Genomic DNA, 14,962 nt, shown 5'->3' with positions numbered 1-14,962 from the left:
ATTGTAAAGCATGGCTGTTTAAATTTAACAGGCTACCCAAGTGCATGGCTACAATTATACTATTACTAATATAGTGTCTTTCCTTTCTAACTCTATACTCCTAAACATTTGATCCATTGTAAAACATGTCTCTGAAAACAAGTGATGTTACAACTCGTTGATCTCACTTCCCTCTCCCAGTCTTTCATACATGTTTCCATTAGTTTGAACTTCTCTATCCATGGTGGCATTTGACCATGTGTTAACCTGCCATGGTGCCAAAGTGAGCTAGATTCCACACTCAAAGACCATTCATTACTACATGTATGGTACAACCAAGTGGTCACGGTTGAAAATCTGTGTATATGTGGTAATACGTTGATCATAAGTGCTAGATTGTGGGATCAAACTCAAATTCTAAGATATTTGGCTATATATGTTTTCTAGATGAATTTAAATTCCTCTTTGTGCTTAAAATGATGAACTAAAATTGTTAAAACCACACAAAAAGAGTCCTCATCCATTACTAAATGTAATATATGTTAGTAACCTATGTGTATTAAATTGTATAAATTTAAATTATATCTTGTCAATAACTATTCTATGTCATTAGCAAAAAATATGATATGAAAATATTACCCACAGTTTATGAGAGCAAAATGGTAAGCTATTTTGTCATATCATTTTGAATCATGTATAACCGTACTCAGAATATATCATCTGAAAAAAGTCTATTTTTAATAAAAGAAAAAAGAATGAAAATACTTATCATGTACCTGAAAAAAGGTTTGTAGGACAACCTGGCTGTTGTTTTCCTCCATTTGGGTAAAAATCTATATGTCCCAATGGCTCTACAATGCCTAAACCTAGAGGGGAAAGCACCCATAAAATTAAAAAGCATAAAATGTTGTTTGAGCAGTTGTATATAACAAAATCTGTTAACACTCAATAAACTTACTCTTCAGAAATTTGTATCATTGACAAATGCAAGTTTTAACTTTGTTAGTTTCTTCTGCTTCCAGCATATCTATCTTCTGCCTCTCTCCTCCTCCCTTTCCCTTCCTTCCTACTTCCCCTCCTAATTCTCCTCTTTCTTCTTCTTTTTTTTTTTTGAGATATGGATATAAGCAATATCCCAAACTACTCTAGAACCCGCTATGTAACCTAACCCTGCCCCCCCCCCCCCGTCTTTCTTTCAACTTAATAAACTCATCCATTCAATCAAAAAAGGCTCAGGGCAATTTCAATAATTTTTCTAATGAATTTATCCAATATTTTCTAACCAGTGTTACCAACAGCGTTATAAAGACAATTAAAATCAATAGATAAATTATTCTCTCCTTATAGAAAAACAGTCCTTCTCTGTGGTTTTAATGTTGTGCTCAGCTCCAGTTGGTATACATCACAAGAGGAAAATGAACAGAAACATAAATAGCAGCATTGACTATTGTTGGCTGAGACTATTCATTTGTTCCCAGCAGCCCAGACACCAAATAATCACACAGAAACTATATTATTTGTAATATTGCTTGGCCAATACCTTAATATTATTTCTAGCTAGCACTTACATCTTAAATTAACTTATTTCTATTATTTTATATTTTACCACAAGACTCATGGTTTACCAGCAAGGTTCTGGCATGTCTGTCTCCTGGAGCAGCTACATAGTGTCTGTTTGACTCCATATATTTTCTCCCAGCATTCAACTTAGTTTTCTCACCTAGCTCTATTCTGCCCTGCTATGGGACCAAAGCAACTTTATTCATTAACCAATGATATTCACAGCATATAGATTGGAATCCCACATCCCCTCCCCTTTTTTGTCTAAATAAAAAGGAACGTTTTAACTTTAACATAGCAAGATTACATACAACAAAACAGGTTTCAAGAAAAAAATAGAGTTCAAATATTTATATCTACTTTATCTTTTGTCTTAACTAAGGAAAACTATAACTATCTATTCCTCAACTTCATCAAAGATCCCAGAAGTGCATTGTAAGCAACTTCCAAAGCTCTAGAATTGATAGAGATACCTCACTGCTGTTCAGTTACCCAAAGTTCTTCTGTAACATTGAGGCATCCATCTTCAGCCTACAGGCCCATAGTATCCAGCAGACTTTTCCATGAAGCAGGAAATTTGAAGATCTGTTCTGCCTTGTAATGGCAAAGTCCATCAGTTGCTTTCATTCATGCAGAATGTCTGTTAGTTTCCTCTGTGAAGTAGGTACACTGAAGGACCATCCTCTTTTATGGAATGTTCAGCAGTAACTTTCCTGTGGGTTCTCCATGTCCAGTTCATAAAGCATACATTTAAGCAGTCCAGGCAATAGCAATTTCTTGCCAAAATGACTAACAAAGTCTATAAGGAGATTCTTCAATTCCCAGTTTCCTCTTGAAGTAGACTGGTACTGACCGGAGCAGATGTGTCTCACTGTCATGAAAAGTCCTAAGCTCTTAAAACATTTTAAATGCCATATTCTGCACATCTTTGAAAGATTTGGAGAATATTTACCTATCTGAAATATATTTCTGTATATATAAATACCTAACTAACATGACTACAAGTTTGACTATTATAAATGACTATCTATTAATCTGTATTTTTAACTATAAATTACTTTTTTAAATGAATTGCACAAACACAATACTTTAATCAAGAGCAGAAATATACATATAACAAAGTTGACCTTAAATTTATCAATAGACCAAGATCCATATCAATGAAAAGTATTCATCTCTATTGCAAACCCCCCTTATAAATGTAAACAAATGTTTATAAACAAGCATTTAGGGAATTTGGGTGTAGTTCTCTTCAAACTGCTTCCTATTTTTTTGTTGTGCGAAGTAATTTTGCAGGTTTACACAGACCTTTCAGGGGGTCTTGTTTCATTGAACCACATTAGTCTCAAGGAATCCACAGGTTCTCATCCTCTGTGGAAACAAAATCAGAACCTCTTTCTAAAGCAACATATCCTTAGACCCAAATTTTGAAGTCAAGATAACTTTAATATATGTACATATGTATGTATGTATGCATGTATGTATGTATGTTTAGCTTAGCAGCTCCTTCCCAGTCAAAAATTTCAAAGAAAGCACAACAATATACTTAATCCAGACTATCTGTGTATATTCCATCTTTACGTGGCTTATTTTTCTTTACTCCTTTAATCTATGACTGTCTGTACTCTGTTTCCTTAAAGACTTTGTTTTATTTTCTGAAATTATTTATTTCTTTTTATAATTATACTCTTCTTCTCTCTCCCAAGTCTACATACATCTTTAAACACACTATGACCTATTTATTTCTGTCTGAATCTGTCTTTATTGTGTATCTATAATCATTTTGACCAGGAACGCTTTAAAATGGTAAGCATCTTAGTCACAGAGACCCTGAATGCTGGCTCTGCCTCTCTCAGGCTTTCAGTAAGGCAGAGGTACCTTACCGCCCACTCTGGGACTGCTGGGTGTGAACCACGCTCACCACCTCAACTCTGGGTAGCACTGTGCAGCATATAAGCCCTTTTTATCTCTGTATAAGCTAAATCCGCCATGCAGTGCACTTCTCAGCCTGGGAATGTCTCTGTGTATGTCGGTGGGAATCCTCCATGCTCTACTGCCTGTGCACTCCTAGCAGACCTGAGCCCAGGCCAGGGTACTGAGTAGCATGCATGCTCTCAGTTCCTTTCCTCGTAACCTGGAGCTAGCATACAAGCACCCGAGCCCAAAACCCCACTCAAATGCTTGGCCTCCTGAAAGAGCCAGAGCTGTTCCTGTAACTAGCAGGAACCGTGAAGCCTTCTTAAAAGAGCCACACAGTGTTTGCTGCTACTGCTGAGTCAGGAAGACCTCTCTTAAAGAATCCGCAGAGCCCCTACTCTCTGCCTGCAAACAGAGCCCAGCAGAGAAAAAAAAAAGGCTGGCTACCAAGAAATTGTGCTTAATTCTGTTCTTTTGTGTCTAGAATTTCTTTCCAAGTTTTTTCAGGTTTTACATGGATGTAGTCAGCACATGTTGGAGCACCAATTTGCTTAGTTTCCCCTCCTAGCTCTATTTTGCCCTGCTATAGGACCAAAGCAGGTTTATTCATTAAGCAATTGTATTCACAGCATATAGAGGGTAATCCCACATCAGACCAATGCAAGAAATATTATCAAGTGAGTGACTGCCAATAAAATGAAGATGATTATTTAAAAATGAAATTTCAATTTATCCAATGACATGACAATTCTTAAAACATAAACACATAATTTTTGGTTGTGAGCCTGCCCTTTAATGGTTGAGCCATATTTCCAGCCCAAAGGATTCACAGTCATACCACAAGGACAATTGCTCAACTATGTTCATAGTAGCATTACTCATAATAGCCAGAACCTCAATGCACTTCAACCAAAGAATGTATGAAGACTATGAGGTATATTTACACAAAGGAGTCTTACTTAGTGGTAAAAACACAATGACATTTTAAAATTTGCAGGCAAATAGATGGAACTAAAAAAAAAATCTTGAGTGAGGTAACTCAGACCCAGAAAGACAAACATGGTATGTAGTCACCCATAAGTGGATATTAGACACAAAGCAAAGGATAATCAGTCTGATGTGGGACTTCCCTCTGTATGGTGTGATTACCATTAATGAATAAAGAAACTGTTTTGGATCTATAGCAGGGCAGAACATAGATAGGCAGGATAAACTGTATTGAATGCTGGTAAAAAGTAGACAGATTCAGACAGAAGCCATGTATCCCTACTGGAAATTTAGCCAGTAAGCCACAGCCACATAGCAATACACAGATTGATAGAAATGGGTTAAATTAATATGTAAGAGTTAGCCAATAAGAAGCTAGAGCTAATGGGCCAAGTAGTTATTTAATTGCTACAGTTTCTATGTGATTATTTCAGGGCTGAGCAGACAGGAAGCAACAAGAGACCCCTCCTCCTACACCAGTCTATGGTCCAAACCCCCAGAGAAGCCAGTAAATAAGGAGAATTCTAAAAGAGACACACATGGATACGCCTGTAGAGGGGGAACAGAATACATCTCCTTAGTAAATTGTGAGCTTGGAAAAGGAATGGTGAAAGGTCGAAGGAGAGTGTAGAGGGGATATGGGGAGTGGGGAGGAGACCATGAGGGATCCTGAAGGTCTGGTTGGGGGAAGAACAGAGAGGGAGAGCAAGGAAACAGATATCTTGATAGAGGGAGATATTATGGGATTAGCAAGAAACCTGGCACTAGGGAAATTTCCACGAATCCACAGGATGACCCCAGCCAAAAATCTAAGCAATAGTAGAGATAGTACTTTAACTGCCTTTCCCAGTCGAAAGATAGATGACTATCTTAATTGTCATCATAGAACAATCACCTAGTAACTGATAGAAGCAGATGCAGAGATCTACAGCTAAGTACTTGTAGGGGAGACCCAGCCAACCACCTTTATGGTAGGGCGGGGTCCCCTGAGGATATTTTTTACTTATAAAGATTGTGGGTGCACTCCCCGCCGCCCCTTCTGCTTTCCTGTTCTCCACTGGAACCTCTGGTACTGTAAGTCTATTTCCCAATTAAAGCTGTATATATTATTACAATTTCTGTGTGCCTTCATTTACGCCGATACAAGCACTGGACCAAGCTCCTAGAGTCCAGTCATACAAAAAGGAGGAGCTATGATATGAGCAAAATGGTCAAGATCATAATGGGGAATCCCACAGAAACAACTGATCCTTGCTAGTGGGAGTTCACTAACTCTGGACTGACAGCTGGGAAACCTGCATAGGACCTAGCTAGGCCCTTCAAATGTGGATGACAGTTGTGAGGTTTAGGCAGTTTGTGGGACCACCAGCCATGCAACCAGTATTTATCCCTAGTAATAAACTGGCTTTATGGAAACCGTGGAGAGATACCTTGCTCAGCTCAGATACGGGGGAGGGGGGTCTCGTTCCTGCCCCTAGTGATTAGAGAGACTTTTTAAACCCCATTGGGAGGCCTCAAACTCTCTGAGGAGTGGGGCTGGGGTTTGGGGGAGGGGAAAGGTGGAAAGAGCAAGAGGAAGGGAAGGAGAAAAAACTGGGATTGGTATGTAAAATAAAAAAGGTTGTTTTTAAAAAGAAAATAAGAAAAAAATAGTAATAATAAATAAACACAAGGCAAACAATACCAGAAACCATTGCAAAAACACAGGCAAACAAACAACAACAAAACCCAAAACTCATTAAACCCCAAACATTTTATCCATAGTGCTTCTTACAACATCTTCATCAGGAATCTATATTCCATACTTTGCTTTTAAACACAAAACTAATAGATACTTATTATTATACCATTGGAATCAGTATGGATGACATCCACAAACTTTGCATCAGTGTAATCTAATCTGCTATCTGATGGTTTTCTAGAAAAATTTGGTCCAGCTGGGTCAAGACCTGAAATAAAAAATAGGAAGTATCAGTCTAATAATGTTTTAGTACTTTGTTATATTTTATACTTGTTGTATTGTCGATTATAAATACAAATATCTTCAGTTTTAGTTTAAACATGTCTAATAGGCCTATATAAAGATATTAAATTTGACAAATGACAAGTGCCTTCATTATTTAAATATTTATTGGCAACCTTTATAGCTATTCTAAAAACAGGAGAAATGTCTCAACAGAATATTGTTAAGCTATTTTTAGCACTTTTATCTAAGAAGCAGATAGAGTAATTTATGAAACTTTGTATTTAATAGTAACAGATATCCCTCCTAATTGAGGAAAAGAGCTAATGAATACCATTCAGACCTCTTTTGAATTATTTGCCTTACTGGCTTCATCCTGTGACTGCCTATAGGTCTAAAATACATTTTAGATATCAATACTACTCAGGTTAGTGGATGGAACAAATTTGCTATTTTCTTAGTAGTCATCTCTCCTAAGAGTTTCCTATACATTCTTAAGTAAAAATGTTATAAATTCTATGAAATATGGATATTATTCTATAGGATTAATTCTAAACTAAAATTCACAGATCATGACTTTCTGGTAGCAAAGGGGTGGAAATAGAATAAAATCCACTGGAGAACGAGACATCTAGTTTTCCAGACCCATGGAGCAGAAGGGGAAAAAAACCTTACTCTTTTAAGTTATTCTTTTACCCACATTAATATATAAATTAATATTATTTTAACTATTGTTCACTTCACACTCTTCTATTGTCCTATTTTATTTAGCCTAACTGACATAATACCCCACCCTCTCTTTCTCTACATTTTTCTTATGTGAGAAGCCTATATTTTTGGTCTTTCAGAATTTTGCAATAGTGTGATGGCAGAGGAATAGGCAAGTAAGCATGTGCATCAATATGAGTAATTCTACCTCTCCTTTCTTTTATGAAATTTTATTAAGACAATGTTATCCTTCATTAATAATTGGGATTATAATAATTCAGTGATATGCATATGGATAATTGCTTAATAAACCTGATGTAGACAAATGATGGAAATCTCTGTAAACATCATGTCATTGTTGCCTGAGTGAACATGAGAATGTTTCAAATTTGAATAGCAACTGCTGATTTGTCTAGTACTCCAGTGAATGTTTAAAAGAATTAAAATCCAACAGCGTGTATAAAAGTGAACTATAAGAGCTAATATTTTTAGCTAATAAATAAATGATTGTTTTGATGGATCAATTTTTCCCATGTAGCTTTTGACATATAGATAAAGCTATAAAAATATAATACTTGCTTTTCATGTTTACCATAACCACTAAAGAAGAATTAACAATCCAATAAAAGGTAATATTTGAATATATTTTGTAGCCGTGTGATATGGGATTCCCTTCTGTGTGCTGTGAATAGGTTTCATTGCCATTGGTTAATAAAGAAGCTGCTTTCAGTCAATGGCATAACAGATTAAAGCCAGTCAGAAAATCTGAACAAAGATGTAGAGAGAGGGAGTAGGCATAGTTGAGGAGGTGCTGTATAGCTGCCAAAGAAGAGAGATGCCCCAGAACTTTACCAGTAATAAGTTAATTGAAGATGTAAGAATTAGTTAGTAAGAAGCATAAGTTAATAGGCCAAGTAGTGTTTTAATTAATATAGTTTCTTCGTGATTATTTCAGGTTTGGTTGGCCAGGAACGAACAAGCAGCCTCCGTCAACAGCAGTGTCTTCAGGTTTTAAAAAGAATAAACTCTAGGAGGAAAATGTGCTTAAATGATAATTTTACAAAAAGGAAAAAAAAAAATTTTTACCTGTGATTCTTCCAAGTTGACCGTGAAATAGTTTTCCTACAAAACCACTAATATGAGCCCCCAAGCTCATACCTACAAAATGAAAATTGTCAAGAGATGCTCCATGGTTCTGCAATTGAAAAATACAAGGCAATGATTTTAATTTTGGCAAATCACAAATAATTCCTAATATACTGACACTCTGAAGTTCATTCTGACTTCATGCATTTCTGGGATATAAGTAAGGGGCTTACAACCTTGAAAAGATGATAACTTTGTTCAGCTTGCATCCTGAAATGTCTGATTTCTCTCTTTTTGTTTCCAGGAACACCATTCAACTTCAGTTGTGAATTTAAGTTTTAAATATCCATAATGTATAGTGAGATATTTAATACTTAATTATCAAGGCATTTAATGATCAAGTAGTAATAATAGGCATGACCGAATGTTTATTCTGTGGTAAGTACCTCAACATGTGTTTTGTAAGTTTTTATTTAATATTTCAGCTTGCCATTTGAGTTATTCATATCTATTTTGTTACTTAAAACTCTTCCCGTCACCTATCAAACACTAACTAAACAACATTCATGAACATCCATTTACTAAGGAAAAAGGTTCAGAAGTCAAAGACATGTACAAAGCGACATATGAAGATGTATTTTAAGTCAGTGATGTCTGGATTTCTGTGCCTCTGAAAATTAATATGCTAAAATCCTAACCTTTAATGTTATGTGTATCGAGCAGAGACTAGAAAAAGTGATATTATAAAGTATGGACACTCAAGAATGAGGCTAATATCCTGATAAAGGACATTCAAAGAAGTTTATTTGAGTCTCCCAAAGCGTAAAAACACTGTGAAAAGACACCAACTACGAACCAAGAAGTGAGCCTTACCAGCCGAGAATCCACCAATCCCTTGCTCTTAGGTCTCTTAGTCTGCAGGTATGTCTGCAGAGCCAGTTTACTGTGTTTTTTTTTTTTTATAGTGTCTCAAATGGAAAGATATGAGCCTGAATCAGTTTGATTGCAAAATATATTCTAGTATTCTTCTGTTTTTTTCTTTCAGGGTATATCAATGACCCCTAATAGAATTGGTAAAAGTATAAAAGCCACTCTTACTTTTGAAATGCTAAAATGAGTGCTTGGATTTAAGGTGGGTTCCAGGATTACAGGTTACATAGAACAGATAAACAATCTAAAGTCAATGTGTGAACATCTATCTGTCTGCCTCAGGTAGTTAGCTTTGTGAGTTCACTGAGCGTGTGTATCTTCCAGCAGACTCCCAGGGAGCTAATTGGAGTTGGTGATGGTCCACACTATACAGTGATGTCTGAAGGTTCATAAAATGATGTTGAACTTTCACTACTCTTGGAGAGCTAAAGGGGGACTTGGCCAGCACAAAGCAATTTTGTTCTTCAAATTCCTCAAAGCAATGTCCGCAAAGCTGAACGGGTATTTCTCCAAACCACAAAACTAAGGCTACTTTCCTCCCAGCTCCTATAAATCCTCTGTAAGCAAAAGACCATGGCTTTTCCTTAAATTCTCTTCCTAACTTGCACTTTCTACATTATGAAGTCCCTGTTTATCAGTTAGAGACAGTTATAATTCAGGAAAAAGTCAATTATTCAGTTTTATACACGTCAATCTTCTTGTCAATTATTTTCTCCACTTCTCTCTTGGGTCACAATATTTTTAAAATTGGAAATTCAAAATAATAATGCTCTTAGCAATGATGACTAAAAAATGTAATGAGATTACAGTAATGTCTACTTCCCATATAAGATCACTAATTTATACTGAATTCAGGATAGATAAGGTTTTAAAGAGCCTTAAATTTTTAATTGTTTAAAATAAAATGGTTTTTACATTAAAAATGTAAAATTAAAATATAAAATTATTTAGAGTAGACAAAATATGGCCACAAAAATCAATATGTCTATTATAAAGTCTCAAATGTTTATGGAAAAAGTTTTAATTTTGTGATGTCACATAGCAACCCATATATTGCGTAGCATGTATATTTTAAAATTTTTTATACTTACCAAAAGATTTTGAATGGCCACACTCAAACTCGCAGCCACCTTCCTGGTGTTTTTAACAGCTCTTCTGTAAAGGAAAGTTGCAGCACCATGGTTCCAGTCTACGACAATGAGATTCACATCTTCCTGTTTCAAAAATGCCTCAGTAAACATCGGAAGCCAAACTGGGGTGGATCCCAGTGGTCTGTATCCATGAATAATCCAGACCGTTTTCTTTGACAAGTTGAAACGGGCATTAAGCGAGTTATTAGATCCAAACAATGGTTCTGCACAGGTTGAATTGTATCTTGTATACATCATCAGACTTATCTTTAGATTGGAGGTAAACAAATCTTTTAGGGAATACATTGCATTTAATTTTGAGAATTCAAGACATTTTTTATTAGTCTCTGTAAAGAAAGAAAAGTCAGGGTGAGTATTAGGTTAACATTGCAGTTTTATTGGTGCAATATTGTACAAATGAACAGAATTCTATTTTATTGACACTTTAATGTGATCTACTGAGCAGCTACAATGCTAAAACTCACATTGGATCAGACAAAAAGCCTCCCTGAGATAGGTTAACAACAAACAAACAAATATGAACAAATGTGATAGGTTAAAAATGACAAACACTCTTTTCAAATAAAATAGAAAGTGTCAGGCTGAAATCATTCCTTTTACTAATCACTGGAAACATCAGCAGTGAAGACAGATAAACTGCTTGTGAATCCTCCCAAAAGCTTTACAGAAGGGTACTTATTAATGAGAAAAAACTTAAGCTCGCCAGTACCAATATTAACACAAATAAAAATAAAGTCTACCATTTTGCTTTTAAACTTAAAGTAGTGAAAAATTCTTTCCAAGGCATATAATGCCAGCACTTGGGAACATGAGGTAGAAGTACCTTCAGGACATGGTTAGCCGTGGTGACATAGCAAGAGCCTGAGAAGAAGAGAAAGTGGAGAGGAAGAGAGGACAGAGAAAGAGAAGAGAATCATCCCAACAAAATGTAGGTGTGTATATATACAAAATACATATAAGTGAACGATGAGAGAATGCAATGATAAAATGTTGTTTTGGAGTTTTTTAGCATTAAAATTATTTATTTGATAAGATTTAAATTAATAAAGTAAACAATTGCATTAATTCTAAAGTTATCAGTCACAGGCTTTTGCACAGTGGCACAAAGAGTAAAAATTTTTATCTACCTATTATCATCTATCTTTCTATAATCATCTGTACATCATCTGTCTATTCATCTACTCATCTGCTCATCCTAGAAAGAAATAAGCCAGAAAATGAAATAACTGAAATGTTCAATAGCAGTAATAATTGTAAGGCAGTGATATAATGGCTGCTTTATATTTAACTTTTCATAGCTTTCCAGAATTGTGAATTATTGAATAAACATAAGTATAAAATATTTTAATGATGGCATAAATTTGTACTACATCTAGAACATTAATCTGGTAATTCTATTTAGGAAGTAAATTTTTTAGTACTTGTCAAATACTTAAAAGGCATTAGTAAACTTCATCTCAGCAATTCAAAATTTAGAAATTGAGCACAGGAAGAAAAGAACAAAAATACTATTTTAATATTGCACATAAGATACAATACTTATAGTAATTCTAATTTAGAGCATACAAATGCATTATTGTCAAAGTAATTTGGAGGAAAGAAGCCAGTCAAGAAGCTATAACACTTGCACAACTTTCCCTGTTTAACAATGGATATGTAATGAGAAGACCTTTGATCCTGCATACACAGTGCCAGAGATAAAGGAAGACATAACGAGGAACATTTAGTTCCATGGTGACTATGAACTTGCTGTGCTGAACAAACTGTGTGAGTTATACATATCCGCCACATTTATTACCGAGTTTGGACAAGTGCGAAATATAATCTGATAATCCAAAGATCTGCTTGGTTACAAACCCTGATAGACTTTGCCTCGTCCTAGAAGGAGTAATGGGAAATTAACTAGTAAGAAAACTTTTATTTAAATAATGGGGAAAGACCTACATCTAAATAGTCATCAGAAAAATATAGCATCTATTACCAGGTAGAGCATTAATTGCTAATTTTTAAAGCATTCTTATTCAGAATAGAAGAAAACAATGTCATTTCAAAAGCAAGGGAAAGAAGCTATTGAGGCAAATTTTAGAAGTTATAAAAAAAGGATCAGTTAAAGAAAAGGACAATTAAAACTCCAATTAAGGAAAAACACAATTGTGTAATAAACATTCAAATTATAAAATCATATAAGATATGGAAATTTCTTTCTTCAGGAACACATAATAGAGGAGGTGTTAAAATTATGATGAGAATGAAGACAAAAGATGCAGAGAAATTTAAACAAATTTAAACATGCTACTTCCTTGAGGAGAGTTACTTGGTGGGAGAAGAGAGAAAGCCTGTTTCATTAACTAAGAACATAATTGTAAGGCATGGTTTGCAAACTCAACAAACTCCCCAAAATGTAGAGAAAAATCACTCAATCAGACTCACCAAGATTTTTATACCTTCCATTGCCTTTCGATGGCAAATTTAAATATCCTAAAATATCAAGAGAGAAAACTGAGGTTACAAAGAGAATAGTGATGAGATCAATCTTTCCTGTTAAAACAATTCATTAGACGGATAGAATTAAAGAGAATGAGAAGACTTTAAATGGGAATAATTGGGCACTAACAATCTTAGGCCTTATTCTGAAAGTTACTACTCACGAGTGATTGTTACACTCATTGATACCATGTGTGTATGTACACATGGTGCGGGCACATAAATGTATTGGCACAGACCCCTGTGTGCATTTATGAGAAGACCATTGCAAAGCACCGGAAACCTTTCTTTTCCACCCTCAATGTGACTGTCTTGTGACAGGATAGCTCACAAACCCACAAGCTAGCCATTTTCACTAAATTAACAGTAAAGGGGAACTCCAAAGGTCCACTTGTCTCTGGCTCTTCATGCTGGTGCTATAGACACTCACAGATATTCCCACCTGTTTTCATGGGCACTGGGGATTGATGAGGAAACTATCAACTGATAGTTTCAACCAATCACACCTAGTTAGGGTGTAGCCACCTAGAGCCCAGATAGAAAAACCTAGGGATGCAGGTGCGCTTTCGCGGTGCCTGCCAGACCTATTGGATTTTGGAACTCCCATTCTTTTTTTTTTTTTTTTTTGTATTATTTTTTATTAAAAATTTCCGCCTCCTCCCAGCCTCCCTTTTCCCTCCCTCTCCCCCCACTCCCCACGCCTCATTCCCCTCCCCCTTCCTCTCCAGTCTGAAGAGCAGTCTGGGTTCCCTGCCCTGTGGGCAGTCCAAGGTCCCCCCCACCCCCATCCAGGTCTAGGAAGGTGAGCATCCAAACATGCTAGGCTCCCACAAAGCCAGTACATGCAGTAGGATCAAAACTCAGTGCCCTTGTCCATGGATGAAGAAAGTGTGGAATATATACATATTAGAGTACTACTCAATGGTAAAAAACAATGACTTCTTGAATTTTGCATGCAAATGGATGGAAATAGAAAACACCATCCTGAGGGAGGTAACCCAGACCCAAAAAGATGAACATGGGATGTATTCACTCATAATTGATTTTTAGCCATAAATAAAGGACATTGAGCCTATAATTTGCGATCCTAGAGAAGCTAAATAAGAAGGTGAACCCAAAGAAAAACATATAGTTATCCTCCTGGATAATGGAAGTAGACAAGATTGCTGGGCAAAAATTGGGAACTGGGGGGTGGGGTGGGATGGGGAAAGGGGAGATGGGGAAAGACAAGTGAGAAGGGGAGGATGGGGAGAGCTTGGGAGGATGGGATGGTTGGGATAATGGAAGGATGGATATGGGAGCAGGGAAGTATATATCTTAATTAAGGGAGCCATTTTAGGGTTGGCAAGAGACTTGACTCTAGAGTGGAACTCCCATTCTTACAGTGTAAGTTTCCCCTCTCTTTAACCATTAAAGAATTCCGGTTACTCTTGAGCTAGCCTGGTTACTTATCATACCTACCTAATTCGCGTCACTTGGTGCCCTGCAGTAATCTTTGAAGTTTCCAGAAAGAAGATAGGGCCCCACAACAACAACTCCACCTGGTTAATATGACGTCATGATGCTGATAGCGCTACTACAAGACCTGTTTTTGGGTATCAGCTGCACAAGACGGTTCCAACTTGGTTAGCTGAAATGGTGCACATCTTTTACAACGTTCTGGCCAGACCTCCACGAAATTCTCAGAGACTATTTGCAATTTTACCAGACCAAATATTAATCTTGAAAATTAACCATCATTTACTTTCACAGGATCCCCCAAGAAGAATGTCGCCCCCATAACAGCTGGATGCAATTTTAGAGGACAACGTCCCCTCTTCCAGCAAAGTTTGCCCTCAGGTTTAGAGACATCATTTAGGGGTTGGTTATAATTGGTATATGGTTGAGGGATGGGGGACAAATTTTATAGGCTCAGGGATCTTCTTGAAAAGAAAAGGAGGGATAATTGGATGATGGGATAATAGATTGGTATTTGTGACTTACTGTTTTTAGACAATTATATTGGTATGAATTCTTGTATTTTGATACATAGTTAAATTATATTGAATATTCTATGCATGTATGCTTCTACCTCTGTTTGAAACATTGTTTATGTATTGACATATAAATTTACCATATTGCAGTGTACACTACTACCTCTGATCAAGATACTTATACATTGTTTACATTTGAAGGTCATTGTTCTTATTTATTGCAC

At 36.1% G+C, this 14,962-nt stretch overlaps 1 protein-coding gene across 1 annotated transcript in view; it reads right to left on the bottom strand.

The window, feature by feature from the left end:
• The window catches only part of Lipi (lipase I), a 39,283-nt gene extending 28,483 nt beyond the window's left edge, over positions 1-10,800 (bottom strand). The window contains exons 1-5 of the mRNA XM_057763858.1: positions 10,765-10,800; positions 10,222-10,605; positions 8,201-8,309; positions 6,291-6,392; positions 756-845 (exon numbers count right to left, since the gene is read on the bottom strand). Coding sequence (XP_057619841.1) covers positions 756-845; positions 6,291-6,392; positions 8,201-8,309; positions 10,222-10,566 — 646 coding nt within the window. The 5' untranslated portion in view covers positions 10,567-10,605; positions 10,765-10,800. The remainder of the gene's footprint in view (positions 1-755; positions 846-6,290; positions 6,393-8,200; positions 8,310-10,221; positions 10,606-10,764) is intronic.
• Positions 10,801-14,962: the final 4,162 nt, after the last annotated feature.

Source organism: Chionomys nivalis, chromosome 3 (genome assembly GCF_950005125.1).
Source record: "Chionomys nivalis chromosome 3, mChiNiv1.1, whole genome shotgun sequence".
NCBI classification, from domain to species: domain Eukaryota; kingdom Metazoa; phylum Chordata; class Mammalia; order Rodentia; family Cricetidae; genus Chionomys; species Chionomys nivalis.
The sequence above is the reverse complement of the archived record's forward strand: the minus strand, read 5'-3'. Positions and strand labels throughout refer to the sequence as shown.